Here is a 27,350-nt window from a genome sequence, read left to right on the forward strand (position 1 = left end):
CACCCCAATCACAAGGCGCAAGTGATACTTTCTCCCCTATCACGTCACACTCACCTTTCAATCACACGGTGCAGATCATTTATTTTGGCGGCTTTTGTAGTGTTGCGTGGTGCGTGCCCCGCAAAGGATAATTGAGTGATTTCTTGTCATTTCCCAAGGCTTCGTACCATTGCCACAAAACGCGCTCGACGACGTTTTGTTCAATATTGGATTTTGATAAATGATGCCCGAACCGGACAGGAACGATCACAAATAATAATCGTATCGATAGACACACATCCGACGTTCGTTAATTTGACTGTCACTCGGCACGCAAGCCTGTGGCGGTGGAATAGTGCGTTATGGGAGTCCCTCATTGGTCTCCGGTGGGTCGATTCGTTACCATTACACAGCCATACACACAAACAGATTCGTGTATGAAAAAAAGCCAGAAAAGCTTGAGTTCTCCTTCTATTGTGCATTTTTACCATATTCCTCGCTATCGGGTGTTGGTGAAGGTGAGAAAATGAGCTCTCCCTTACCTGACGTCTGGAACAGAAGGACCCTCTCCTGTTGGTACACAATCGCACAGGACATGTAAGCAGCATACCCAGGGAAGCCTCATAATGGAAATGTGAGTGAATGATTACCTTTTATCCTTTTTGGAAGTGCGCTCCGTTGACGGCGAACCACAGCCCTTCAACGATTCGTTCGGCGTGTCCAATCAGGTGCTATCAATCATACACACGGTCTCCGGGGTCTCCAGTAACACAACCCACAGCACCACTGCAAAAGGTCACACCTTTCCCGGGATCGGGAAATACCATAGCACCATGGTGGTGTGAGGATTCCCACGCTATCAATCAAGAAGGTGGCGCAACTGTTGTTAACCTCTGGAACGCACTGAATGTTTTTTTTTCTCCGGCCGTGCGTACCATTGTTTGCAACATATTGACCTCTTTGTGCCTGGCAAGTGACGGCCTGTTATCGAGTATCGTAGGGCTGTTTTTAACATACCACCCGGTATTCGTTGCGTTCCTGTTGTTGTAGGGCTAACCGCTTGGGTGGTAAATGGTCACAAATAAGCAACCCCCGCCGATGGTACGGCACTCGATAAGAACGTCCGCTACATGCCAACGCACACCAGAGGGGAAGGGTTCAGCAAAAGGCGAAACTATTCAACACGCACATATTCTTCAACGGTACTTGAAAAGAGCTTGGAAAAAGTTCCATCCCCATCCAGACCGACCCGATCGGACGGACGATTCGACCAGGCTGAATTTATGAATCATTTATCACTTTATCAGTTGGACGCGGTTGGGCAAGTTTCGTTGTTTTTCTCATCTGCTTTCTGACCGATGCTACGCTACTTACACACTGCACCATACATAATTTATGTTCTTCGATGCTTCCCAAGCAACCCCAAAACGACCGGGCTAATGGAGGCGCCTGGTACCCGGTAAGAACTGTTCTAAAGACAGCGTTCCATCGAAAGGAATCCGTTCAAATGGGTAGCAAAACATCGGCAGCAAAGGGTGAGACGCGTAGTGTAAACAGTTAATCTCTTTGAAAAGCCTTGAAGCGTGATGCGGTACAGTGGAAGGAACCAGATGGACAAATGATACAAAGGAAACAAAGTAAAAGTGAAATGTAAATGTATTGTTTTTTTTTTCCTCTTCCGGAATGCATCACTTAACCCTCTTTCGAAAGGATTTTGTGATTGATACTGACAAATATCCCGTCAGCGTTCGTAAATCTTTGCGAATGCGTTCAGCAACTGCTCAATTATTTCGACTGGTGAAAGGCTCATTGAAAGAGTCTGTCAGGATAATTTATTTGAATGCAATAAATATTCAATTGGACACTGAAGTTGGTGCAAAAAGTACGCTGCATAATGACGAGTGAAGCAACTTAGTAGATGGTCCAATAGGGATGAACAATTATTTTGGAGTGTTTCGCTGTTCACTTTGTGGGACTAAACATAAATTATGTGTTGTGACGACAACACTCAACACTTTTTCACCAACTCAATGTAACTTTATGCAGCAAAACCCATCCAATTAAATGCATTCAATGAATGCAGTGATGTACTTCTTCCATTCAAAACTCTCCCCATTTTGTACATTCACAATTGTACACTGCATTCTTTTATCAAGTACTTAAAAGAAGCATTAAATCACTAATGCATGATATCATGACCATTTTAAAGTGTTTTGGAGTATTTTCAAAAGAAGAAAATCATACGCAAAACTATTTCAATGCATTCAACGTACATCCAACCGACTCACAACTCCTGTTTTCCGAGAATTGCAACCAAAAGCGGCTCATTAGTTTGAGGAAAGGAAGCGAGCATACGTACGGGGTGACCTGCAGGATGCTCAGGCACCTTCTATCCTCAGCTCAAAACGACCGGTTTGCCGGCCGAAAATAGCTACGCTTGCCTGAACCTCAAGGAGGTGTTACCCAATGTTTCCACCGGCCACAGCATTGCAATCCGATCTCCGGGTGCGCTGCTCCAGTTTGCTCCGTTCATTACTGTGCTTTGGTGGTCGTGATTTATGAGGTGTCCAACAGTTTATTTCCATTTAATGTCCTTAATGGCTTTCTGAAGGGTCGTTATAAACGTATGTATGTTTTATTGTGCACATCCGGAATGCTGATCACTGAGCGATGGCTCAGTGAGATGGCGATGGCCATCGTTGCCCCGGCGAAGAAGTTCACATTTTCATCCCTATCCGCCCGCCTCCTCTCTAACTTCGGTGATACCGTTTCCCGCCTGGTTGGGCCATGAATGTCCTGTGAAACATATTTTTCAGACGTTGCCATCCAAATGCTCTCGCTCATGGTTTTGTTGGTGGGTCGAGCATGGCGACGATGTGCGGTAGATCCTTTCCATTTTCCAAACCCAGTCAGCCAGCCCCTGTCCAACTGTGGTTCAACTTCGGCAGCCATAATGTTTATGACATTTGGGATGTATTTCTGCCTCACCATTGCAGCCCATTTTCTCGCCCTTTCCTCGTGTTCTTCCGTTTCTTAGTTTCTTTATTGAAGCATCTCGTTCTGGTCCCTTCATTGACGGTAAAGTCGACGTTTCCGTGTCAGAGTTTTGTCACACAAAACCAAACGTCTCTCCAGCTCAAGCAGAAAACGGAAGGATAGGGAAAAGCGCACGTTGGCAGAATATCATAATGGGTTCGCATACTTCAGCTAACTGCCCTCAAAAAAGCCGCGTCCGTACCCGGGGCCCATTCTTTATTTATCTGTTATTATTTGGCAACCAGAACAAATTCCTTCGAGGGCTTTAAAAACGGTCGATTTATGATGGCGACCTGCCCTACGCTCGAAGGCAGTGAAGGCAGCCTAGCATTGCAGACTGGAGACTTGGACGATGGCTGGTTGTAAACAGCGTTCCCGGTATCCACCCGGGTCCCCATTGTCCCGGGCAATCGAAACTTTGGGACGACAATTTGCCACAATTGTCCTTCCATTTAAGAAAAAGGGGTTTTCCACGGTTTGATACGGTCCAGCAAAGAAAGCAACCTTTTCCTGGGCCGGACGACGGAACGGAAGCATTTCGATTGGGCAGTGGAGAGGTAATGGGAGTTCAACTGATGGAGCGGAGAGTTTTAAATGAGTTTTCGTGGAAAACAAAAGTTAACCTAGATTTGGCTCATAAATTATCGATTGCCGTCTGCCAAATGGACCGATGGCATGAGGTTCTACAAACACACACCATCGTACGAAAAGGGACATCACAGACAGGCAAAACTCTAGATCGAAGTCAAACCCGGGTCCGTCACCGAGTTTTCGACGGATTTGTTTGTGTTCTGAAAGGAAAGCTAGCGTCCCAGTCTAGCATGGTTTTGGACCTGATGAAGCTGATTACTGCTCATTCCTCGACAACAAAGAGTTGGAGCAACATGTCACGCCCACGGACTCACTTGATGGATTATTGAGTCTTTATGAGTTTTCTTAAGGACTTCATGCAACATACATCCCAACTCGTGCATGGGGCACCGAGGGAATGGTCATGGTTTGCGTGATAGTTGGTTTAGATTAATTTACATTTTCTTTCACCCTTCGTTTCGGCTTCAACCCGTCCCGGGTGCTTTCCCTTTGAGGGTCGTGGCAAAATATGTGTGTAGCCATTTCGCTCCACAGCCAAAGCAAAAGCGAATGCTGCCGTGCTGCCTTTTCTTGGCACGCATTTTATTGCTTTGTTATGCGAGCAGGAGTGGCTAAAGAACTAGCCTTCTCCCTGTGTGTGGGTTCGTAGTTTCTCAATGGCAGGCAAGGAAAAATAACACCATACAGTCCAAAATCCAATTTTCTAACCTTCTACACCGCCCATGCTGTCCGCCCTAATGTTGCTCCTTTGAGGTGTACAATTTTCACAAAACAATTCAAATGAATGTCTTTGAAACGTTTGCCAAGCATTCCAACCCTTTCCTTCCCGGGGTGGATGACGATTGGCTTGTAAAACGCAATTGAAGGTGGCATTTAGTGTGCGTTTGCTGTGATTGTGATTGCTTGGCAGCCGCTCGAACGGCCCGTGTACCGTGCCGAGTTTGAGTGTGCAGTAAAAAGTGGTCGCTGCCGAAATGTACGACGATTGTGCTGTGGTGTATTGGTGCAGGTGCACGTACACGTAGTGCACCATTGGCTTTGGGCTGTTACATTCGGTAACAGCGAAAGGTGTACCGCCTCCTGTCAGGATTGAGAATAATTGCAAATAATAACCCCTTTACATGCGGTAAAGCTTCCCGAAAGTTCCCGAAGCTTAGCATGCTAACCACAGTGCGCGGTGAGGTATTGTTGCGTTGCGTTGGCTGTGGCCTGTGGCGGAAATGGCAAATATCGTTCGTTTGTGTCCGTTATTTGCCATCTCGTTCAGCTGGATCACTCGTGCGCTCGCATGTAACATTCTTTGCGTGCGAAAGGAATTGTTGCTTTCACAGCTGGAATGCACAATCAGCTCGAACGGTAAAGCGCCAAGAGGTTCTGGACGTTCGCTTTGGATCAATATACGGGCAAACGTACAATTATAGGTATCCCTTTGAACTTTTGTAAGGGATCCAACGAAATGCGTTATTAAAATTTGAACCCTGTTGTTGCTGACCGTTCGACAAAGCACAGTTCAATATGAGTCTTTATTTTGGCAGCTAGTAGAAGAACAACAAGGAATGCTGTTACACTTTTAATTGCTATTCTTCGAAATTTTGATTGCCTTCAATGATGAAATATGGCGAAAAATGTTGAGACTAGTACTGATATTAAATGGACTTTTTAATTTGTCAAACAAATTGCATATATTTAGTGCATTTTTACAAGTGATCTAAAATTAGCATTCTGCACTTAGCTTTGAATTATATTACTCATTCAATAAAGCACATCTTGTGATTGTTGTGAACAATCCGATTTAATAAAGTGCATTGCTCTCGATAAAAATATTAAAAAACAAACCTTAAAAGGCATAATGGAAAGGATATTAATTATTGTAGGTCATGGACAGCTTACTACGGCAAACAAATTGATCGAGACTCTTAAATGTGTGCACAGCTGTACATAAAAGTGCCGCAAACTATGCAATCCGCATCTCATTAAAGCATTAAGTCGAACATATGCGCATTAAATTATACACAATATGTTATCACTACAACCCTGGTTGCAATCGGCTGTCTGCCGCTCTTTACACAATGCGAGAGCAGAATGTGAATTTTAAACATTTCAATGTGGTAAACACTTAACTCTACGCATTGGCCAATGTAAGGAAAATGAGGAAGTTGTTAAACTAAAGGATTATAACAATTCCAAACAGCTCACCCAGAGTGCATTCTGCTCGATTCGATTTATTCAAGTACATAGCTCGAAAAGTAATTATTAGAACGATCCCCGCAGATTTTCGGATTACTTCCTACACCGAGTGGCCTAATAGCAGCCTGGTGCGCGCATATCATTCGAACGTTCAAATTAGTACCAGCTACCAGTTTTCCTTTTCCTCAGCGGCATTATGCGAACAATAATTTTATCCCTCTCGTTGTACAGATTGACGTGCACACAAAGACGTTCGTCTGCGTATCATCGTCTAACAGTGGCCCTATTCCGATTATGCGTCCGCTTCCGATTTCTCAAGAAGCGAGACCATGCTTGTCGATCATTTGCAATTATTACAATCTTCCCACTAAGCCATTCGATGATGATTTAAGACCGGTCGGTCCGGATCGGTGCTCTGCTGGCACGACGCCCGACACGCACCACGATGACAGGCTGACCTTTGGACTGGCCATTAGCCGAGATTGCAACATCTTACACGCCTCGGCCTCATCGTTCATAACAATTGATTTTCCTCCCAACCCGTGCTAGCCATCCGTTTCCTGCATTCCCTCCGCATCATCGTCAGCGCCATCAACTTGGCAGATCACGCATGAATCAACGGTTCACTCAATCGCGTCGAAATTGTACCAAGTTCGCACAATCTTCCGGTAAACTAATTCGTTGCCCCGCTCGGAACGCCCTCGGTGTACCGTCTCCCGGAGGCGCCAGGCTGCCAATCCAATCTTCAGCAAATGGAATGAACTACAAGCTACCAGAAGTAGCCATATTGTGTGGTGCTTGTTTGTTGGCATGGTTGAGTTTCCTTTCCCATGGCCCATCAAATCGTCCGTTCCTGCCCGTTGTGCGTCTGCCAGGCGAGGCCGAGGCGAGCGGTACGGTTTGGTTTTGTGGTAGATTCAGGCGCATCCGGTTCAAAGATTATCGCAGAAACCATAATTTCATAAACTACTGATTCGACACAAAAGGGGCCGGAGCGAAATACTTTCAGCTCGGTGGGGAAAAATATATCTCCCGGCTGTGTGTATGTGCTTCCGGAGCTCGCCACTACTCTGCCGCCCTGCAACTGCTGGCTTGCAACTGAGCCCTATTCCCCCCGGTGGGATGCTCATCATCCGTTTGGTACCTAACGAGCTAGGTCTTGCCATTGGGTTGGGGAACTTGTTAGGTGAAGGTGAGGGAGACGCCCTCTGTCGGGATCTAGCCGTATCACATTCGCCAGCACCACCAGGGGAAAGGATCTGCTTCGCTCGTACGGATCATACAAGCTAGGCGTGCTTGTGCGATGTAATCGAGCAGCACCGAGGTGGGATAAGTATGTGTGTCCCTTGCACACCGACCGTCTGTATGTGTGTATGCGGTGAAGCAACCAGCCGTGAAATATTATTTAGATCGTGCATATTTACTTATTCACGTTTTCCATTCCGGTGCCGTTGTTGGAATGCCTTGGTCAATGGGTATGTGTCGCTGTCCTTGTGTGTATGTGTGTGTGTGTGTGTGTGTGTAAACATCTGAATGGCCCTCATACACCCGAGAGATGAAGATGAAGAACGAACGAACGTACGAACGGCTCACGTATCACGTATGGCAACAGAATTCATCCACCTGAAGGAAATAATGCTCACACCACCGATCTAGCTAGCAGAGGAAGCAGCTACTGTCTCGGGCAGAAGCATTATTTGCATGCACACAGCACCACACACATACACACATGACACATGAAGACACGAAGGCACTTTGGTGGCACATTCTATGGGCCACAGAAAGACAGTGGGCTTCAAGCTGAGCGACGGACAGTAGCAGCAGTATGGCAAGGCCCGTTCCCCGGATTGCCAAAGGTATGCAAACCTTGCGCCTCGAAGCAAACAGTGGACGTAGCAGCCGTGCTTGTGGGCAGATTCGTGCCTGTGCAGCTAACAGTGTCTGCTTCCAGTGCTGCATGACATGGCGCTTCACGTGACTTCATCAAAATGTGTGAGTGGTACCAATCCTTCAATTCTTCCCTCCCTCCGTCACACCTTCGGTGCGAAGTTTGGGAGAAACAATTGACCGGAAGGAAAAGGAAACAGGAACAGGAAGTTGGTAGCATATTAGTTGCTGTTGCTGTGTTTGTGTCTCTCGTTTGTGGTCCCTCTGCTGGATGGAAGCGAGAAAAAAGAAACGCCAAAGGTCGGAAACAAAGGCACGCCCGTTCGGTTACTTACACTGAAAGAATGCGAATTGATCGTGAGGAACTTACCGGGCAGTTGATGGTCGAGTGCCTGGAAGTTGAATGCTTTCGAATATTTCCTTTTTCGCCTTGCTGATATTTACTTTGTTTATTACTGTCTCTTATTGGCCGACCAGGCGGTACGCTTTGGGAATTAGAGGTACCACTGAAGCTTGTATTTACCGTAGCGGGTCGCCAGAACATCCTTTCCTACACAGTAGATTGCTGGGGTTTGTGGTTTTGTGGTATCATGTCATTTGAAGTTGCGTCGATTGTTGTCAGGTGAAAATCCTAGGCTCTGGACGCTCGGACATCCGGACAATCAAGGTTCAGATGGACGAAGTCGTTATATCGAAATAGGAGTATTAAGCAGTGCGTCCGATGCTTGAACCAATAATGGTTTTACATAAAGGACAGTGTCGTAACATGTGTAGTGATATAAAAATAAATGAATATCGTTTCACCAGAATATGAAGCACACTTTCGCTAACCATAACCTTTCATATTTTCTCTCCTTTTTCCCTGCCAACACGCTGCTACTAACCAATGTCAACGCGTTATAACTTAATCAACACATGCACGGCACATACGACCACAAAAATTCCGTTCGTCGTAAAACTTGGTTCGATAGCCGGCCGTCTCCATGTTATGGCGACAAACGGCGACCCTTCGATGATCTCTCCTCCGTCTTCCATTTCGAACGGCCCCGAGCCTCAACTGCCACCATTACCACCACCATTAAGATCAACCCAAGTGCTGCAACCACTGTCCGTGTATCCAGGTTGGTTTTTGTTGCTCCATGTCACACGACTCGTTTGATTAGTGCACTCGTTTACTTTTCGCTCTGGTAGTGCGTATCTATCTTGTGTTGCTCTTGTTTTCTTATCGCTTCTGTCCTGCATGACACATTTGACACTTATCAATATTTAGTTTTACCGTGCTTTGAATATGTGTGTTTCGGTTTCGGTGATTTCGGTTCCACTTTATTTCTCGTTCACGTAAGTAATCGTTACACACGCACACTCAACCTGTTACGGAGCTACCCATACTAATGCAACATTTATTACCTTCGCCTCCCCAACCTTAACTTTCATGTCTTTTCGCTGGACGCTGGAAATGGACGAAAATAAAAAAAAAACATGCTGTCGTCGTTCAATGGCACCCGGGTCGCGCGACAGTGTCAACATTGAGCCAGGAAGGAACGTATGATTATGTCTTTAGTGGGCCCCTGGATTCACAGGCCCTGTCATCAACGCTCAAGCTGACCTCACCTCCAGTTCGAGTACGCCCGGACGGTAAGTAAAGCAAATGGCCACTCGTTATCGGCCATCGATAACGAGCCAAACGAGAAAATACCCAATGTCCATTCCCTATCGCGTATCACCGCCTATCCTCCAATCGATTATTTATCTTCTTTACCCCAGTCCCTGTCGGCCACTCATTTGAGTACAAATAGTCCTTTAGGTGATCCGTGTGACATGTTTGTGTGTGTGTGTGTGATTGGAGTTGATTTGTTCAATCTAATTGAAGCTCTCCGAACATTGGAAGATGAAGTTCCCTCCTTATCGGAGCAGGAATCTAATCTCACATTCCACTGTCCACTGCTTGGTTCAAATTCTGTCGAACTGAAATTTATTATGGTTTGACCATAGAGACCATGCTGCTTGGACCTGACGAGTGATAAAGAATCAATCTTGCTTGGCCAGGTTCATTGGTCAAGGTAAAAGATTATCCTCAACTTAACTAGTTCCTTTCTTCAAAATGCACGTACGTCCGATGAGGAATTGAATCTCCTTAGTAAGATAGTAGGACAGCTTCATGAGACGTCCGAGTACCCTACAGATCTCACTTTACAACAAACGTCCCTTTCTTTGCGGGAATCGAACTTCTACAATATCCACCAGAATGTGGGAGACGGCAAAAAGGTGCCAGAGCACATGTGCGCTCTTGCTATTTCTTGAACGAAAATCGATTCCATAAAAGAGTTAAATACATCCAAGAATCGGAAACCGTCCGGGTGTATGTAATGAAGACCAATCGGCAGGTCTGTTTAATTCTATCATTTCCCTTTTTGCACATGATGCTCGTACAACCGAACCGAACTGAAAGTGGCCCACAAGTAGGGAAAAGTCGAAAAAGTTCCGATCGATGCTGCTCGAATGCTGCTGCCTGGGAAGCGACCGAGACCCAAGTATGTTGCCACTGAATATTTCATTGTCGGACGCTGGCAGTCCGTTAACTAATTTAAATTAAAATTCTCTTCCCGGGTCGGTTCGGGTCTACCTTTCTCGGGGCCCTTCTTTGGCCATCCCCTTCGGGTCGTACCTTCAAAAGACGCTTGGGTTCGGGATGCGAGAATTGGAAGTGTAAAGTTCGAAGAAATCGGAAGCATTGGATCGGTGACGGTAAGCATGGGTAAGAAGCTTTCCAGCATCGCTTCATGCGGTGGTAATCGGATCGAATGTGCAGATTGATTAGAGCCCTCGCATTGAACCTTTGATGGGAAATGAAACTTGCAAGGCGAAGGTAGTACAGGAAAGAAGCAGCCAGGGAACACATTTCTTCACTCATCAAACGATGGGCAAAAAGAAGGGCATCGAATTGGTCGGGAAGACTTATACAGGAATGAAATCGAATTCGTGGGAATTGACACCATCACCAGTGGCAATTCGATTCGAATTGATTCGAAGAAGATACATCTAACGGAAATAGAACTTCGGACCGAGGATGAGAAAACTCGGAAATGAATCACACGTCCCGTTCAAGCAATTGTATGTGCTCATTTTCTTTTTCCTTTTTGGGGTTTGACTAAAGGTACTGCTGAAGGGTGGATCCTTACCCAGGTACCAGGTAAAAGGAGAAAGAAACATTAAAAAAATGACACATCCGGATTCATGGGCTATAGTATAGAAGAGCACCAAGTTCTAGAAGTTGATTTTCCATTAATATTGTACGTCCGGCACAGTTCAAACCTCCGGCCTTAGTATGGGTCACTCCTGCTTCCCTCTTGACATGGGCATCGTAACACGGCCCATTGATTTGATGGTGAAAGGTAGTTCTGCAGAATTATCATTTCGATACAATTTCCTTGATGCGATAATTGAACCGTAAGCGCCACCGTACGTAGCAGATTCATGTTTCAAGTGTGTATCACGTGAACGCTTGTTAGAAGATATAAATATACTTCACATCAGTTTGTTGTGCGGATTGCATACATTTTCGTTGTATCTGTTGGACATAGGATGGGATTCGTAATCGAAAACCGTTCAACAAGACACGAGATCAGTTTTAGAATTTGAATTGCAAGGATTATTATGAGGCTTGTTGACCTACCTTGAAGACATCATCGGCGTGAAAAACCTTTTTTAAAAAAGCACGCAATACATTAACAAACATCGAAGTAGATTGAAACGTCTTCACCGGGTGATTAGGAAAAGGTCCATCTCTTATCGCATTCGATTTTATTGTTACGACCACAACGGCGTGGACAACTTTTACGAGTCGTGAGCGCGCCCCGTTCCGCGTTCGTTCATTTTTATGGCATCGTTACTCGTTTTTTATCCGTTTTTCTTTATCGTTACTACAAAGCTGGAGAGCGGATCATTTTCAGGACGGGAGTCTGTCTTTTTTTTCGACTGGTCGTTTGCCTTTTATTCCATGCTGCTTCTTTTGTTTCATTTTAATCTTAAGCTCCACGCTGACCTCCCTTTTTTCCTCCTCGCTTTGAATCCATTCACCAAACGTCGGCGAAACCATTTTATTTTTATATCACAAACCATTATAAAATGTCGATCCTCGATCCCCACCTGGACAAGGGGATTAAGCCTTCTCATCCCTCCTCGCTCCCTACACTGCCACCACACTGGAAATTCTACATTCTAACGCTCACAGCACTGGATACCATTAGTCTAACCATCATCTAACCTGATACCTAAAAGTGTATCTTCCTTTCCGCCATGCCGGCCCGCCAGTCTACCGTTCCCAGTCGATCGATTCGCAACGGAGCAGTGGCGTAGACGATGGGCGTTCGTCAACCGGGACGCGTCATTCGCCCGGCAGTGGACTTAAGCGGCCAAGGTACATAGGAGACGGTACCGGTTCTCTCGGCTCACGGAAGAGCGATCGCTGCGATGGGGAGGATGCGGAATCATTACGTCAATTGCTTATCGAGTGAGTAGCCTGCCTGTGTGTAAATGTGTGTTTTCTTTTTTTGGTTTTGTCTTTCTTCTTGGGTACAATCACTTTTCAGCTTTTCCATTCGTTTATGCTCTCCTTGTGTTTTAGGATGTTTAAAATCGTGTATGGGGACACCTGTTAATCAATTTTTTGTTTACTATTTTCAATTAAAAATTTTAGTTGAATGAAGTGGGATGGTTTTCTAATTATTTCTCGCAACCTTTCATTTATCACCATTGTACCATTTACTAATACAGTATGAAAAGTCAATTTCGCTTTCAAATTACTGTCAAAAATTGACAAGCAAATTTTTAGAATCATTCTGCCAGTTCAAATGACAGCGATGTTGACAGTTCGGTTTCATATTTACACAAAGCCAAAAATGTCCAAAAACTCTCCTGACCACACTGACCACCTTCATCGAACTGCTCTAAAATGGTACATTGAAGGAGGAAGACTCGATACAAAATTTGTTGTGCTCCGTACAACAGCCACAAAATTTTAAAGAAAAAGACAAAAAGTGACCATTTCTTTATCACGATTTGGCTACTATTTTTACCATTTTCGGCCAGGACCAGGAATACGAAAAACAAAACACGTTCGAAGGACCTTTTCAGCTTCACCAATATAACCTATACATCTTATCGTTCGCATTCTATAACACACACTCGGTGCCACACTAGGCGGGGAGGGAAAAAAGGGCGTGTTGAGGTTAAGGCGCGCGCCACCGCCGCTGCCTCCACTCTATCATTATTGTTCAAAATTTTTGGCCCGTTTTTGTGTTTTTGTACATTGTTTTTCCTTCGTTTCCGGTCGTTTTTCAAACACGTTTCTGTCACCATTCCTCACTGTTCCGTTCATCTTTTATCATCCATCGACATCTATTTCGTGTCATCTGTTGGTACAAATAAGAGACCACCGTTTATCATTGTGTGTGTGTGTCACCTGACCGTCATTTTGTCATCGTTCTGTTAGCCGTTGTTTTGGTTTTTGTCTTTTTGTTTTCAAATCTCCATCGGCTTCCATTTTTATTACCGTCTTGCCTCATTCTATCCGTTCGCACATGAAACATCATACAATTTCATCGCCCTATTCGCTACTAGCCTCTCACCTAGTAGGAAGTACCTTTCATGTGTTCTCATCTGTCCCTTTTAGGGGCGCTTCCCAGTGCTCTTCTATCTAAGTTTTCGTTCAAATAATCCAACTGTTTTTTTTTTCTTTTGATATGTGTCGTTCATCTTTCTTTCCTTCTTACACTCTGTTTCTTCGGACTAGCGAAGATGCACACTGTTCTCCTCCATGTTGCTCTACTGTATTGCTCCACTGTCTTCTCTTCTGTCTGCGCTCTATGTTACATTATCTTACTATTTTCACATCTCTCTTCACTATTCCTTCTTCCTGTCTTGCGTTGAATGTTGTTGTTAGTTGACTTTTGTGTTTAATATTACTGTGCTGTTTTACTGTTTTTGTACATTGATGTTTCTTTACCCCTTTACCAACACACTGTTGATAGATGCTATACATACAATCGTTCTTTTGCTAAGGAAAAATTTTAACGACTTCAACGAGAAAGTATTGTTCTATAACAATTTTCATTTCCATCGGCACGTTCATGTAAACTAAAGAACTAAAAACTGTATAACAAATAGACAGCAAAATAATATTACTTCGATGTTGCGCAACAACATCGCACGCCGTGAGAACTAGCTCAAACCGACGAAATCCAAAAGAAAAATGCAAATAAAAATAATTAAATTCGTCCGGTACACCAGTCCCGTGAGCCAATTTCCAATCGGAACCTGCTTTAAGCTCGATAATCACAAGACGCATCCTCCGGTTCGCGGAACGACCTGGCTACGACCGGGCAGCAACCGAAAAGCTTGCTAACGGGAACATTTCGATTTCATTTCCCAGTCACGTCACCGGCAAGTTTCATCTATCTTCCCGTTTTTTTTTTGCGTTACAGCTTTTTGCTGCCCGCTCTCTGTTCACTCATCCATTTCCACCTTCGTCTAAGCACGTTTTCGCTAGCAGGTTCCCGGGAACGGAAATCGATTACATTACATTACGATTACATCGCCCAACCCATCCCGGTGAGGTTAGGTTAGGGGACCTCGGAGCGGAAAAAATGTATGCATTTTTTATGTTTTCATTAATGAAACGTCCAACGTGGCTTGAAACACGGCTCCTCTCTCTGTGTTTGCTGCTCTGTGGTGTGCGGGAGCTACATGTTTCGTTGATTGGTTTTGCCGTTTTACGAAATTGACAAACATTTGCAAACTGGCCAACAAGTACCGAAGGTGACGGTAGTTCTGGAGGAGTTTTCCGTTCTACTCACATTCTTAAAAATTGAACCAACGCTCGTCGATCGCCTCCAGGCGGTACTGAAGTAGTGCCTTGAATTTGCCGACAAATCGATAACCATAAAACTCAGAAACAAAGCAAGCCTTATTGCCGTCTCATTTGAGGTTCGGTTTTGTTCTGGAGCCTGGTGGAGCCTTGCAGAGTGGATCAAGATTAAGAGGACTTCATCAGTTGTTCGTGTTTTTTGCTGCGAATGGATATACGTTTTATTGGACTTTCGATGGGGATGATTAAAAGAGCGAAATGTTTTAAATCACAAGTAAATAGACGCTAGGCGTTTTAAGTAGAATGAAGTAGCAATTGTTATGCTCAAGCTATACAACACGTTACCAGGAACACGAACGTTGAGCTTAAACTTTAAAATGAAAATTTTTCAAAACAGTTTCAAACTCATGTTTTCAGAAATGGAAATTCTTCTACCAAGATTTGCTGTGGTCTGAAAGTCCCTCTTTAGCTCCCAAAACTCCTTTCGAAATGCATTGTTTGTCCTAGAAACAACCCACTCAGCCAAGAAAAACTTTCCCCAAAACAGCCACAATGCTACAGTAACGAGCGAAACAAATCTAACAAATTCATTAAAAACAAAAATACAAAACTCCACTGAACTTGAAATCCTCTTCGAATCCTTCCTTCCCAATGCACAATTCTTCATCCGAATGCCTGAGGCATACTCCTTTTGCTTCTCTTCTCTTCTCAAAAAATCACCCACTGAAACAGTAAGCTGTTGGTATTAACTTTTGCTCTCCTCCACTCGGCCAGCTTCAAATGCACTTTTCGACGCATTGGCTTTTGTTTCGGTTAATGCTTCATCCCCTTGCAATGCCAGGGATAGCAGGAAAAAAAACCGGGCGGAAACATCCCAAAACCCAAAAAGCAGCGATAAGCCCATGGTTCATTGCACAAAAAAAAAATACTGAGAATGCTCGGTTAAAGTAACCCGTACTTGTGGTCATTCGCCGGGCTCGGGCGATGCAAGGACAAAGAAGGAGGGCAGCATGAAAGGGGAATGCTTTATTATACGGCGAATTGAAAGTTAAACGAACAGGCACGGGCAGAAAAGGCGTATATCATGGCGATTGAAAAATTAATGAAATTAAATCCAACTCAACCGACCCCGATTCCCTGGCAGCCGATGGTGGTCGCGTTTGTGGAGGAATCACGGCGACTTGCAACCAAAGCAATGTGGATGAGGGTGATTGTGGGTGAAGTTAAAGTCAAAATGAATGCTCTCACTGCAGGCAGCAGCAGTGCAATGCCGGAGTCCCATATGCATCTCGTTATTGCCAAGCATTGGAGAGTCTGGACATTCTTTAAGAGGTGGAGCATTTGCTACGGTAAGCCCTCACCCGAATGGATGCGCCTTTTTTAGGGCGTTCTAGTCTGTGCACGGAGGAATAGTTTCAATTGTGTTTGTGTGTGTGTGAGGCACTCGCATACATACACCGAGTCGCCCTTGAGGCTATGTTGGGATATTTTGTGGTCAAATTCATACCAATTGCCTGACTCGGACCTAAAGCTAGATGGGTATAAAGTATCCTTTAAAATGCAAATGTGCGTACACCGACAGCAAGTACCGACTGCACTAGTAGTGGCGGCGAGTTCCTAGTAGTACACCACGACCTCACCAAAGCAAGAATTCAATTCCCAGAGTAAAGGAGCACCCAGGCGTTTTGTGTTGTCTTTTTTCTTTATTTGGACATGGTAACCCTTCGGAACAGACATTCAGATCCGGTCCCAGAGTCGTGATCCGAGTCGGAAGTCATGAATTAAACCTGATGCAAGATTCATACGCCCGCTAGGTAGCGAAGTGCATCATGCAAATGGAATTCTTCAGCACTCCGCTCCGGTTGGATTTGTTGCTTTTGGCTAGTTTGGCATCGGCAGGGAAGAGAAAGCACAGAACGCAATCAACATACATCGCTTCCGTGCGGAACGTACCTTCAAGAGGGTAAACAGGAAGACGGAAACTGCGATCACTACCTTGGGTTTTGGATGCCACTTACACTCCCCCCTCCAAAAACCTTGGTCCATTAAGATGAAGGTAAGGTAAGGTTGCTTTGGCTGCTGGTAACCGTTTATTCGGTGGTTTTTGGGTAATGGATGAAGTCATCCTTTTTACGGGTAAATGTCTGGATAGTGCGCTGATGATGAGAATTAAGAGGATGTAGTGTATGTGTGCGTGTGTGTTTGGAAGACTTCTGAAGGATCACTTTCGGCGAATGGTGGTGCTGAATTCGTACCACCGCATGAAGTTGCAAGGACGCATCGGGCACTCAAGTATGATTAGATGAGCACTGTGTGGGGTGTGCTGAATGGAAGGTAGGAAATTAAACAGTTTGTTTTCAAATCTCGTCTCTCCCATCGTCGCGGTCCTCTAGGACCATCATTATCTCCATCGAGAGATAGTTGAAGGTGGCCTGAAGCTGATATGTAGTGTTCTAATTCCCTAATGAAAGCTCACGCGAACGCATTCTCGGTCGAGTGTTGATATCTCATTTGGAAATAATGGTCCAAAGCTACTACACAAACCATTCGAAAGTTAAACAATGTCCCACGTTTACCCACAACCGCACCGCATTTCATTAACGGTCATTTGAAACGCAGCCTTTATGTGTGTTTGTGTGTGTGTGGACTTGCTTGTGCGTGAGTTGCTTTCGGCAATATATAGAAATCCGGATGTCTAAAATTCGGACTCGAACACATTGGTAGAAACGATTTCATTCTTGGTTAGGAGGATGTCTACATTCATTAACACAAAGGGACACACTCGGAATGAACCCAATTCTAAAACCACACTGTTGGACACCTTCATTGTGGCGGTGCTGCGCAAGTAATCCATCCGACGGCGACGGCGACGACGACGACGGCAACTCAATCATGCCAGTGTCAGTTAAAATTTCACTAGAATCACAAAATCCCACAAACACAGAAAGACCCTTTTCCTCGTGATGCGGTATCCAGAATTAACAAGGGAAATAAACTGATTCCGTGTGATGGAGTAGAGCTGTTTTTTTTTCTTTTTGAGCTTGGGATTTGATCCTCTGCTATTTTGCCCACCAACGTCACTGGGCAGCGAATTGGCTTACGTCAGAAAAAGTTCCCACAACAGTCCTCGTAAATTGCACTCCAGTCCAGCCGTGCTCGATGGAGTGTGCAAAAGCCTACCAAAAACTTCATTCCAGTGGCCCAATAAACGTCTTTTTACTTGATTCCGCAAACCAAGAGCCAGTTGCACAATGTTTGTTGCCTCGATGCTCTTGGTAGGCGCGCAATATCTCACAGGATATTTGCAGGAAATGAGTAGAATTTGAGTTCGGTTCATCACCTCGTCCCAGAAGCGTGTGCTGGTGCTGCTGCAGCTTAGCTCAGGGTTTGTTTTATGGGGAGTTAATTTTAAGTGTTCCTGCCATGTGATACTGAGATCATGGTCGATTAAACGACGCTTCGCTCGTATGCAGAGAAGCTGGGAAAAGAAACTCGATTCGTGATTCGAAGCTCGCATGATGTGGTCCGTTTGATCGAATGATATCAGTTCGGTTGGTTTTAATTGAGCTTTCTCGTTAGGTCGGTCGATAGTTTTAATCCATCTCCCGGTACAGATGCGGACGCGGCCTATCAAACTTGGCAGGCACACACCTACACACACGAAGCATCGGACATGCCATTTTGGGCCATCGGACATCGGGCTAATGAAAGGATATTGGATTTTTTATCATCTATACTCCATTGCACTGCCACTGTTGACTCTGTAAAGCTGAGCAGCGGCCGGGAAAGGTCTCGTTGAGTGGTACAACTTGCGGCTGGGACGACCTGCCGTGTTCGGACCCAAGTGTCCTGCAGAGCAGCAGCCAAACCGCAACCATGCACTCTAGGGTGGGCAGCACAAGAGAGAGCACGATTGCGAACAGGGACACATTTTTGGAACATTATGGGAAAATCTGTACGGTCAACATGGCACACGGGATCAAACACAGTGCGGACATGCACACAAACACAGGCAGGGAGGAAGAGAAAGAGTCCATCTGGATGAGATGACCACACCCAGGACCGCCTCCGTTAGACATCCTGCCGGCAGTTGGTAAACACTGGTTCCCAACTTTGCAACCGAACTCTTGCTTGCTCTCTCCGGCTCGCACGAGTCAGCGAGGCCTCCTGCTGTTCATATGCCGCGTGATGTCACAAGAAGTCATCTGGGAAGTATCTGGCAGGCCAACCGGAGTCCGGTGCCGTGGTCAGCAAACTGCAACTCCCCGTACCACCGATGCCGGCCAGCAAGATGGACTTTGATAATTTAATTTTCGGTTAAACTGTTCGTAGCCAAAGCAACGAACCCCAGCACGCTGTCCCAGCTGGAGTCAGTCAGTACACAAACGATTTTTCTACTACTTTTCTGCGCTTTTTTGCATCGAACGGTCAAAAGAGAAAAGTTTTAAAATCCTGCACATGATCATCACAGCCGCCAGTACTGTGTGGAAGTCCATCTTCCTTCGCCATATATTGGATCCCGTTATCTAAATGCAAATGTAATTGAATTGACCTCAAACCCGGGACCCAGTTTCGGAACTAGATATACCGTGCCGGGCAGAGAAAAAGACACAAACACACACGTGCGCGACGTTACGGTTCTTGTGGCGGGCGAGGAAGAAGTGCAGAAAATTAAAGCAAATATTTCTGGCCCCTTCTGGGCTGTGGCTGTGGCCAGAGGGGGGTTGGGTTGAGAAAATGCAATCAATCTATCGATATTGAAGAGCGGGAACAAAAATGTTCCACATCACTGGCTGCTGCTGCTGCTGCCTGCGGTGGACATACATATCTCAAGCTTCTCGCAGGCAATCCGTCTCCGTTCGTTGACGTTCCATAGCATGGTTCCAGCTCGGCCTGTTTATCTTTGATGTTTGTTAATTATGATTGCTAATGGAGAACGAATTATTTTTCTCCAGTTTGTGTTCGACCTTTCGTGGCACAATTTATTGCGAGACAGTGAGCAGTCATGATGAAACTTGTGCTTGGTGAGCTTTCGTGTTCGGTATGAGCACGCTGTATGACCGAATTGCATAACTTTAGGTGTGTTTTCGTCGCACACGTCACTGCGGTTGAAGTTTGAATTAGCAGTTTATTTACTTGCTTACCTTTCCAAACATTATTCTGACAGCTTAAAACGTGCGAAAATTTATATCTTAACCTCTTATAAGCGCTTCCTTCAACACGTTTGAGCGTGAGTAAATTTTCGGGTGATTCTCTGCTCCCTAGCCAACCATGCCCTTGGGGCAACTGCACTAATGCAGTTGGACACGTTGGGCAAACTTTCTTCTGACAGTTTGAAAGATTCCATTTCACTCACTGCACGTGGTGCATATTTGTCGTGTGAAACGAATTTCCTCCGGCACCGGGTTGCACCGCCTCCCCTTTGTGGGGCTGGCCCTGCCAGCGAATCTTGATGGGAATTGTGGTTCCGGATTTTTATGTTTGTTTGCCCGTGTGACAAACCATTTTCCAAGAGAAATCGTAAAAGTGACACGGGGGAGAGTAAAGGCCCGCTTTCCATCTCCTTTCCCCCTTACCACTTCACTTTGCTTTCATCATCTGCAGCACGTGAGCACAATGAATCGTGCTTCATTTATCTTGCTTTACAACAAGCGAACGCTGCACGAACAAACGGACGAACTGTGAGGAGCAGCCGAGCATCTCATCTGCGGACGAGGGAACTGCGTTTGCATCTTCTCGATGCGAGGTGGCAAATTTTCCCCCATTTAATCAATGAACCAAGCGAAACCCAAAAGCTTTTCGCTTCTTGAAAGTCTTTCCGGGCAGCATTGCTTCTTACCAACAGAAGCAAAGCGAGGAGCAGTTCGGGAATGCACGCCATCCATCATTTCACCATTTGTTCCTGCTTTGCTCGCTTGTTTGTTTGTCCCTTTTAGACCATCCAGTCAGCATCCAGCACAGTCCTGGCTCCTGGTGGCGTATCATTGAAAGCATTTTCGGACCTTCTCGATTTGGGAGCGAACCATTTGCTCAACGCTTCTGCTGCCTGACGTAAATGGGTCTGGTGCTGTTGCTGTGACTCTCTGCCAGAGCTTCATTTGTATTTTTCAACATCCCACTTTTTGTTGCTGTTGTTCCGTTTCCTCCATCCCAACCCGAACCATATTCGCTTCTTCTATGAATTGCGCTGATTTGATGACAGATGAATATGAAAGTGCATTTTTCGCAACACTCTCGGCCTCGGTGGCGCACTAGGGAACCTCGAATGAGTATGCTCGAACCATTTTGCGAAACTGTTGTGTGCATTTCTTTTTTTTTTTTTTGCTGTTGTGTTGTGTTGAATTTGCCTTTTACTAAAATCCCCGAAATGTATTTGCGGTTCTACTATCCCGGATTTCTCAAAGCGTGTTGGGGAAAGTAATGAAAGTTCTCTCTTTTGTGTTTGCTGTGTGTTATGTTGTGGTGCTTGGCAAAAGTGATGATGACCGTTGCATGCCTGACTGCCTTTTGTACTCTCTAACAGATTGGTTTTTGGGTAGTGTTTGGACGAGACTGTTCCTTGTTTCCATCACTTTCTTTCTCGCTTTATTAGATAATTTTTGTTGCAACTATGTGTCAATATGCTGTCATAATCTGTGTCTTCGTACCGATTTGTAATAACAATTTTAATAAAAACTCTTCATTTCGCTTTATGAGAAAAAAGGCCTTAGATGCTGGGTGCTCGTTTTCGGAAAAGATTCATACCGGATTTAAATTCGCAACGAATAAGTTTGTATCTCATTTAAACCCGTTGTATCGTTCATGTTCATTGCAACTTTTGCTTGCGATAAATATCATTCCCTATTCTTGCTCGCATCAAGCGATCTTAACTCATTTCCGCCTTGTTTTTTCGTTGCTATTCCATCCATCAGCCTTCAAAAAGGCGTCACTGCGCTCAAGAGGCATGATAAATTATTTCCTCCCAAAAAAGATCGTCCGCGTGCGATAGAGGGAAAAGTGTATGTGAGTCTGTGCGATTTTCCCATCGCCGGCAGCAATGCACAACTCACTGAAAAGGCCGCGCCTCGTTCATTCATTCCTTGATTAATGGTTCGCCCTTTTCGATATGTCTTTTTTGTCCCATCTTTGCTGGCATCGATCCAAGACAGGAACGATTCGCGAACTCGTCCTGCTGCTGCTGGTGTTGAATGATATCAATTTATGATCGTCATCAGCATTATCCGGCGAGCCCAGCTGAGAGGACCGATGGTTGATGTGATTTTTCTTGCTTTTCTGAAACAGTTGACATTGTAAAGAGAGGAATTTATTCTAAAATATCGATTTTAAGAATTACAATATTTTTTTGTTGTAATTTTTATTGTTTTTTGTAGGCCTGCACATCAATTATACTTTAAACACAATTTTCTAAGGAAAAACTGTAAATTATTATCTGCTTTAAATGGACAGAAATAGCCGAAACCTGATTCAGGACGATTCGATGACTTGCTTATTAGGTGGAAAACCGATATCGAAAATAGGATTTTAAAATACGTGTGTATGTGTCTGCATGCAAAAACCATTTAAATGCTTTCCTCCACACATGTGAAGAACGATTTTTTTTCTCCACAAAACATATCAAATTTTCCCCCTAGTTCGTGTGCTTTCTTTCATTTCTTTCACGTGCTCTATTTCGCTCTCGTATTCTCACTCTTGTTTGCACGTTGAATCGATTTTAGAGTCCTAAGCCAATGGATTATCGTATGAATAGAAATTGACAAATATTCATTTATAAACACACTCTCTGGGCTCAGATACCGGCACGAAAAGCAGCGAATTGCTGTGGAACTTTGAAGCCTTTTTTCGCCTGCAGAGCAATGTCCTTTCCAAAAAGCTTCACATGCTGAGTGGGGTGATCTGCCACACGCAAGACTCTAACCAGACGACTATGAAGAGTTGGTAAAAAGAAGAACCAAAAGATGGTCCACCATATCCGAATGGGGGCGCCATGATAAGTTTGGAATGGTTGTTTGAGTAAGGTTAGTTGTTCTGGCGATGGAAATGTGGAAACTTTTGTATCCCATCCCAGCTCTATCCCTTCGTTGAACATCCCTCTCATGAGTGAAGGTTCAAGGAGTGAAGGTTCATCAACGGAATTCCCAGCATACCCCGAACCGACCCGCACCCAGATGCATCTGGTCTCTGGTTCATCATTTACATTTAACCTATCAAAATCCGCTCACAACAGGCGGCATCACTTTTCCGTAAGGTAAGGTTGAAGTTGCGCGGCGGACAGTGTACAGCGACGCGGATTAAATTAAACTTTCATGATAAGCTTTTATTATCAAAAGCTGCGAACGAGAAGATTTGAAGCATTTTTATTCCCTTCGCTAGCTAGAGCCAAAACGTTCTTCTTGATTTGCCAGCTCGTCTAGCGGGAATGAGGATGGGTTTAGGGTGAAACTTTTGGAAGAGAAGAAGCAAAACTTGACACTTTACTCACATGACACGGGGAAAAAGAAGAACCACAATAGAAGACACATTTTCACGCCTTGCCCAAAGATTTACGTTATCGCCCTTGTCAACGAGCCTTTCCCCAAAGAGAAGCGTGTGTGGGAAGCGAATTATTCTCATCCCTTTTTCAAACCCGGTACCATGCATGGCTCATTTGTTTCGTTCCGCAGGTTTTTATCAAACCCTTGCATGTTTTCCTCTCCGGGAAAAAGGGGGTATAAGGGAAATTGGTGGGAAAATTATTAACAAAACTTTTGATTAGCACCGCTTTCACCGTAGCGCACAGGGTTCGGTCCACGATGATGTTTTCTTTTCTTTTGTCTGCAGCTCCGTTGTGAAATCTTTCCATTTGCTGAAGAAGTTACACATGACACGCGTCCCTTGGATATTCCCACAACCCACTTTTCATCCCCACCGTCATACAGCTCGACAATAAAAGCAAACAATTTGTAGATTGATTGCAACTTATCATTTGCAAACACACGAAGCAAATGCTTTATCAAAACCATCAGCTCAGTAAAAAAAAAAAACCGAAAAAAGGCAAAAGATAAATGGCTACGATCTTTGCCGCGTCCAGAACAAACCAAACACAAAGTTTTATGTGCTGGCACAACATACCAACCCACAACTTGGCAACCTCCCGGGTTGGGTTACAAAATTGAAACCCCCCAAAGCCAATAATTCACCCGATTGATGGCTTTGGTTTTGGAAGCCTCCGAAAGTTTTCCTTCTCCACAATTTTACCCATTTTGCTGGTGTTGTGTGCTGGCTATGTGTCCTTGCAGTCTATTGATTTTGTTTTGCGAAAAATCAAAACCGGTCAGTCCATTTTTGGAGGTGAGTTCGTAGCGGATAGGGAGGATGCAAAGGGGAAAGGAGTTCCCGATGCGATTCGTGGCTTCTCGATTGATTGAGGTTTCGAGGAAAACTTCCGTCCGTATCGTCCGCATCGGTGTGGAAATTGAATTGAGCTGCTCTGGAAAATGCAAAACTAGGTTTTGATTGAATTGTTAACCATCTTACCGTGTTGCGATTGTTTCGATTTATAGCCGAGTTTTGTTGTGGTGTCTTTAATTTTGGTTTTATTTCATTTGAAATTTGTTACAGTTGACATTTAACTTGACAAAAATACACCTAAAATGTTATGTTTTTGCATACTCTTAGGCGCATTTCGAAACAAAAAAGTATTAAAGGCAACCATTAATTCAGCAGATGCTAAAGCTCACACTAACACCTCAGTTTATGTTCACAAATCCTTTTGCATTGATCTCTCAAAACAAATCTTCTCATATTCTCACTCAGCCCATTTCTACGTTCTCTTTCTTCCTCGTAGCACTTTCGAACGGCTTCTTGTGTGTGCAAAGTTAGGCGGCGAAACACACGTAAACAAACTACCGGAAGCCAATATTAGTATTTGCTGCTTCAGCTGCTGAAGCTTATCAAGCAATAGTGAATCATGCGAACAAACATGAATGCTAAACTCATGTAGCAATAAAACGATTGCACTTTAAATTACAAAAAGAACGAGAAAGAGAGAGAGAGAGGGAGACATTAACGCACAAAATCACAACGGTGATCGTTTAGCGGTGCATTGAACTCACTCATTCGGGGATTAGCGCAACATCAACATCAAACATTGCTTATCCGCATTCCATTACCGCAAAGTGACGTCATTGAAGAAAAGCAAGCAAAAAGCAACAATTGAACACAATCCTTGACACTTTCATGCCCACAGCCCGCGATCTCTGTGAGGTAGGAAGAGGTTAATGTTCCCGGCAAGTAGATTAAAACTATCCTTTCGCCAAACGTCGTGAATTGAATCGAATTAGGCAAAACAAGGACGAAAACAACGATCGTGTTACGAACAGTTTTCCAGTCTGAAACGGGCTCGAAAACCAAAAAAAAATAGAGAAGAAGAAAAACGTTATAGTTCCTTTACCAAATAACATCGCTTATCGAACAGCACGATTCAATTATTCGTAAGCAATCGAAGGAATTTGATTTATTGCAAGCTACGGTACGGGAATCGATTGCCCTCAAGTCCATGATCGCGAAAGCAGGCAGTAGTTGCAGCAGTAGCACACAAATTGAACGTCGCCAAACGGCAAACAAGCCCACAACTAGAGCCCACACTTTTTACCAACGAAACTAACGCAAAACCAGACTAAACGGTAGCCAAAACGTCAGATAATCCGCGTACGTAAAGCTCAAAACACTAGTCCCAAAATGTCGTACGGGGATATTTCTTACGGGTAAGTAAACGGCCACATTCAGCAATTCAGAACAAAGAAACACTCCTTCCGCGCTCGAAAGTATCCCCGCTCGTGCCAACAAACACATAAAACAATAGAGACGCTATCGACAAGGCCGAACGCGCAGAGCAGATACCGCAAACCGCACGACGCAACCTCTTCCCCAAAAAACAAAAAATAAGTTCGACCGTGTCCGTGTCCCCGATGCCTTCTGCTCGCGGACTTGTTGTGTGGTTGTGGTTCGAAAATGGAGCAATACCTTGTATCCCAACATTTGTTTGTTGCGATCATAAATCTGTGTCCGTGTCCGTACTTGCTATACGCCCCCTAGCACACACACACACACACACTCTCACCCATTTCACCCAAACCTCCATCACGCAATACGACTGTTCACACCCCACACATAGGTCCGATTTGGTTCTTTCAAACCATTTCTTACTATTCGATTGCTTTATTCGATAGATAGTTCATTGCTGACGGTAAAGTAGAGTCAAGACAGAACCACAATATCTATTGTGTTGTTGTCAGTAATACCGCCACCGATACTTCTTCCCGGCGGCTGGGATGTAAATGGGCTGTCATGGGGCGGCCTTTTGCGAATCCGATTCGCTCGATAAACTCCTGTTTGCTTAGTACCATATTTTGTAGATAAGTTTTATCTGTGTTTCTGTGCTATTAGAATGTAGTAGAGAATGGTTTTACTTTTACAATCGTTTTGCGATACGCCACGGTACGCCACGGCCAGCCACCGGAACGGGCTACCGACGCTTGGTTTTTAGCATCTTGCCGAAGGAAAGAATGCATACATCACCACAATGCAAGTGGGATTCTTGTCCTTCAACCACCACCATCTTTCACTGATCTTTCTTAGCCATCCATTTTGCACCCACTTACACAACAAACACGCATCATACTCGTTTCATAACTGTCTTTTTATCTTTTTGTTTTTTTACGCCCGATGTATATATGTATATTGCTCCTTGTTTGTGTTTTTCATTTGTTTAATGTGTGTTCTGTTTGTATATGGTTTGTTTTCCGATTGTTTTAAAAGAGATTTTCCTTGTTCCTGATTTTTGTAAAGTGCATTTTTCACTCAGTTTTGAACATCATGCAGAACGCAAAGGAGACGATTTGCTTTGTCTTTTTTGGACTGTCCCCGAATCAGTAGCGCAGCATCAAACATCATTCCGCGTTCTGGAAAATTGTTCGTGTAAATTTTCGAACCACACCCACCGTTGAAACTCCCGCATATGGCCGGCCTGATCGAAATTAAATTGTCCCAACAGTGCTTGTACACTTGCTCACTCTCGGCACATTAACGTTCAAATGTTAACTCCCATCGGCGCTGAGGAGTGCATCAGTTTTGGCGCTGCATTCGTTCACAATCCAATAACATTGCTGCTACTGTTGCTGCTGCTGCTACTGCATCTTGCTCTCTCTATCACACAAACCTACAAAACCTCTCTGCACCACCACGAGAAGTAAAACTGTTTGAAAAAGTTTTTGCAATCAAGAAAAATGAACGTCACCGAAAAAAAACGACACCGAAAAACTCTATTAAACTGATGTTAAAAAACGGGAATATTTGAAAGGAAAGCGTCACACAAGACGTGTAGTTGATGGAGGAAGATGCTTTTATGCTTCGATTGCTACAACATTATCACATTCATCGCAATGATCTCTTCTTGTGTATTGCGTGATTGTCTCCTTTTAGAAAAGTTTTTTTTTTGCTTTTTGCTTTCTCTTCTCTTTCTTCTTCTCCTTCACTATTCAATTTTCTGCTTTTTTTTTGTTTTGCTGACGTACTGCAGCGTTGAATGCTTACCAAACTTACTTTCGTTCGTTTTTCTGTTTCGTTTAGTTGTTTCCTTTTTTTCCTGTTTTTTTTTTCCATTACAACCATTACATAGCATTGTATCGGTACATACACAAGTTCATCATCTATTCACCAAACATCACCACTGTCGTCGCCATCTTTTACTTCATTCTCGCACGGCAAAGTAAAGCAACTTTGAGTTTTCATATTCATGTTTCACCAACTACTTCTCAAAATGCATAGC

At 44.3% G+C, this 27,350-nt stretch overlaps 2 protein-coding genes across 14 annotated transcripts in view; one reads left to right on the top strand and one right to left on the bottom strand.

The window, feature by feature from the left end:
- Positions 1–27,350, bottom strand: part of LOC126561391 (homeodomain-interacting protein kinase 1) — a 199,835-nt gene that overhangs the window by 50,198 nt on the left and 122,287 nt on the right. The gene's annotated exons all lie outside the window — the stretch shown is intronic.
- LOC126561649 (glucose transporter type 1) overlaps positions 1–27,350 on the top strand; it is a 77,169-nt gene that overhangs the window by 10,841 nt on the left and 38,978 nt on the right. For 8 of the 11 annotated variants that reach the window (XR_007607063.1, XR_007607064.1, XM_050217926.1 and 5 more), the window contains exons 2-4: positions 8,652–8,801; positions 9,199–9,315; positions 11,959–12,190. The exons of 1 other annotated variant lie outside the window; for it this stretch is intronic. Coding sequence is in view for 8 of the 10 variants with exons in the window: in XM_050217926.1 (XP_050073883.1) it covers positions 8,669–8,801; positions 9,199–9,315; positions 11,959–12,190 (482 nt within the window). In the remaining 2 variants the exon portion in view is untranslated. The remainder of the gene's footprint in view (positions 1–8,651; positions 8,802–9,198; positions 9,316–11,958; positions 12,191–27,350) is intronic. 2 more of the 11 variants (XM_050217935.1, XM_050217929.1) reach the window with 1 other exon arrangement.

This window comes from Anopheles maculipalpis, chromosome 3RL (assembly GCF_943734695.1).
Source record: "Anopheles maculipalpis chromosome 3RL, idAnoMacuDA_375_x, whole genome shotgun sequence".
In the NCBI taxonomy this organism is placed as follows: domain Eukaryota; kingdom Metazoa; phylum Arthropoda; class Insecta; order Diptera; family Culicidae; genus Anopheles; species Anopheles maculipalpis.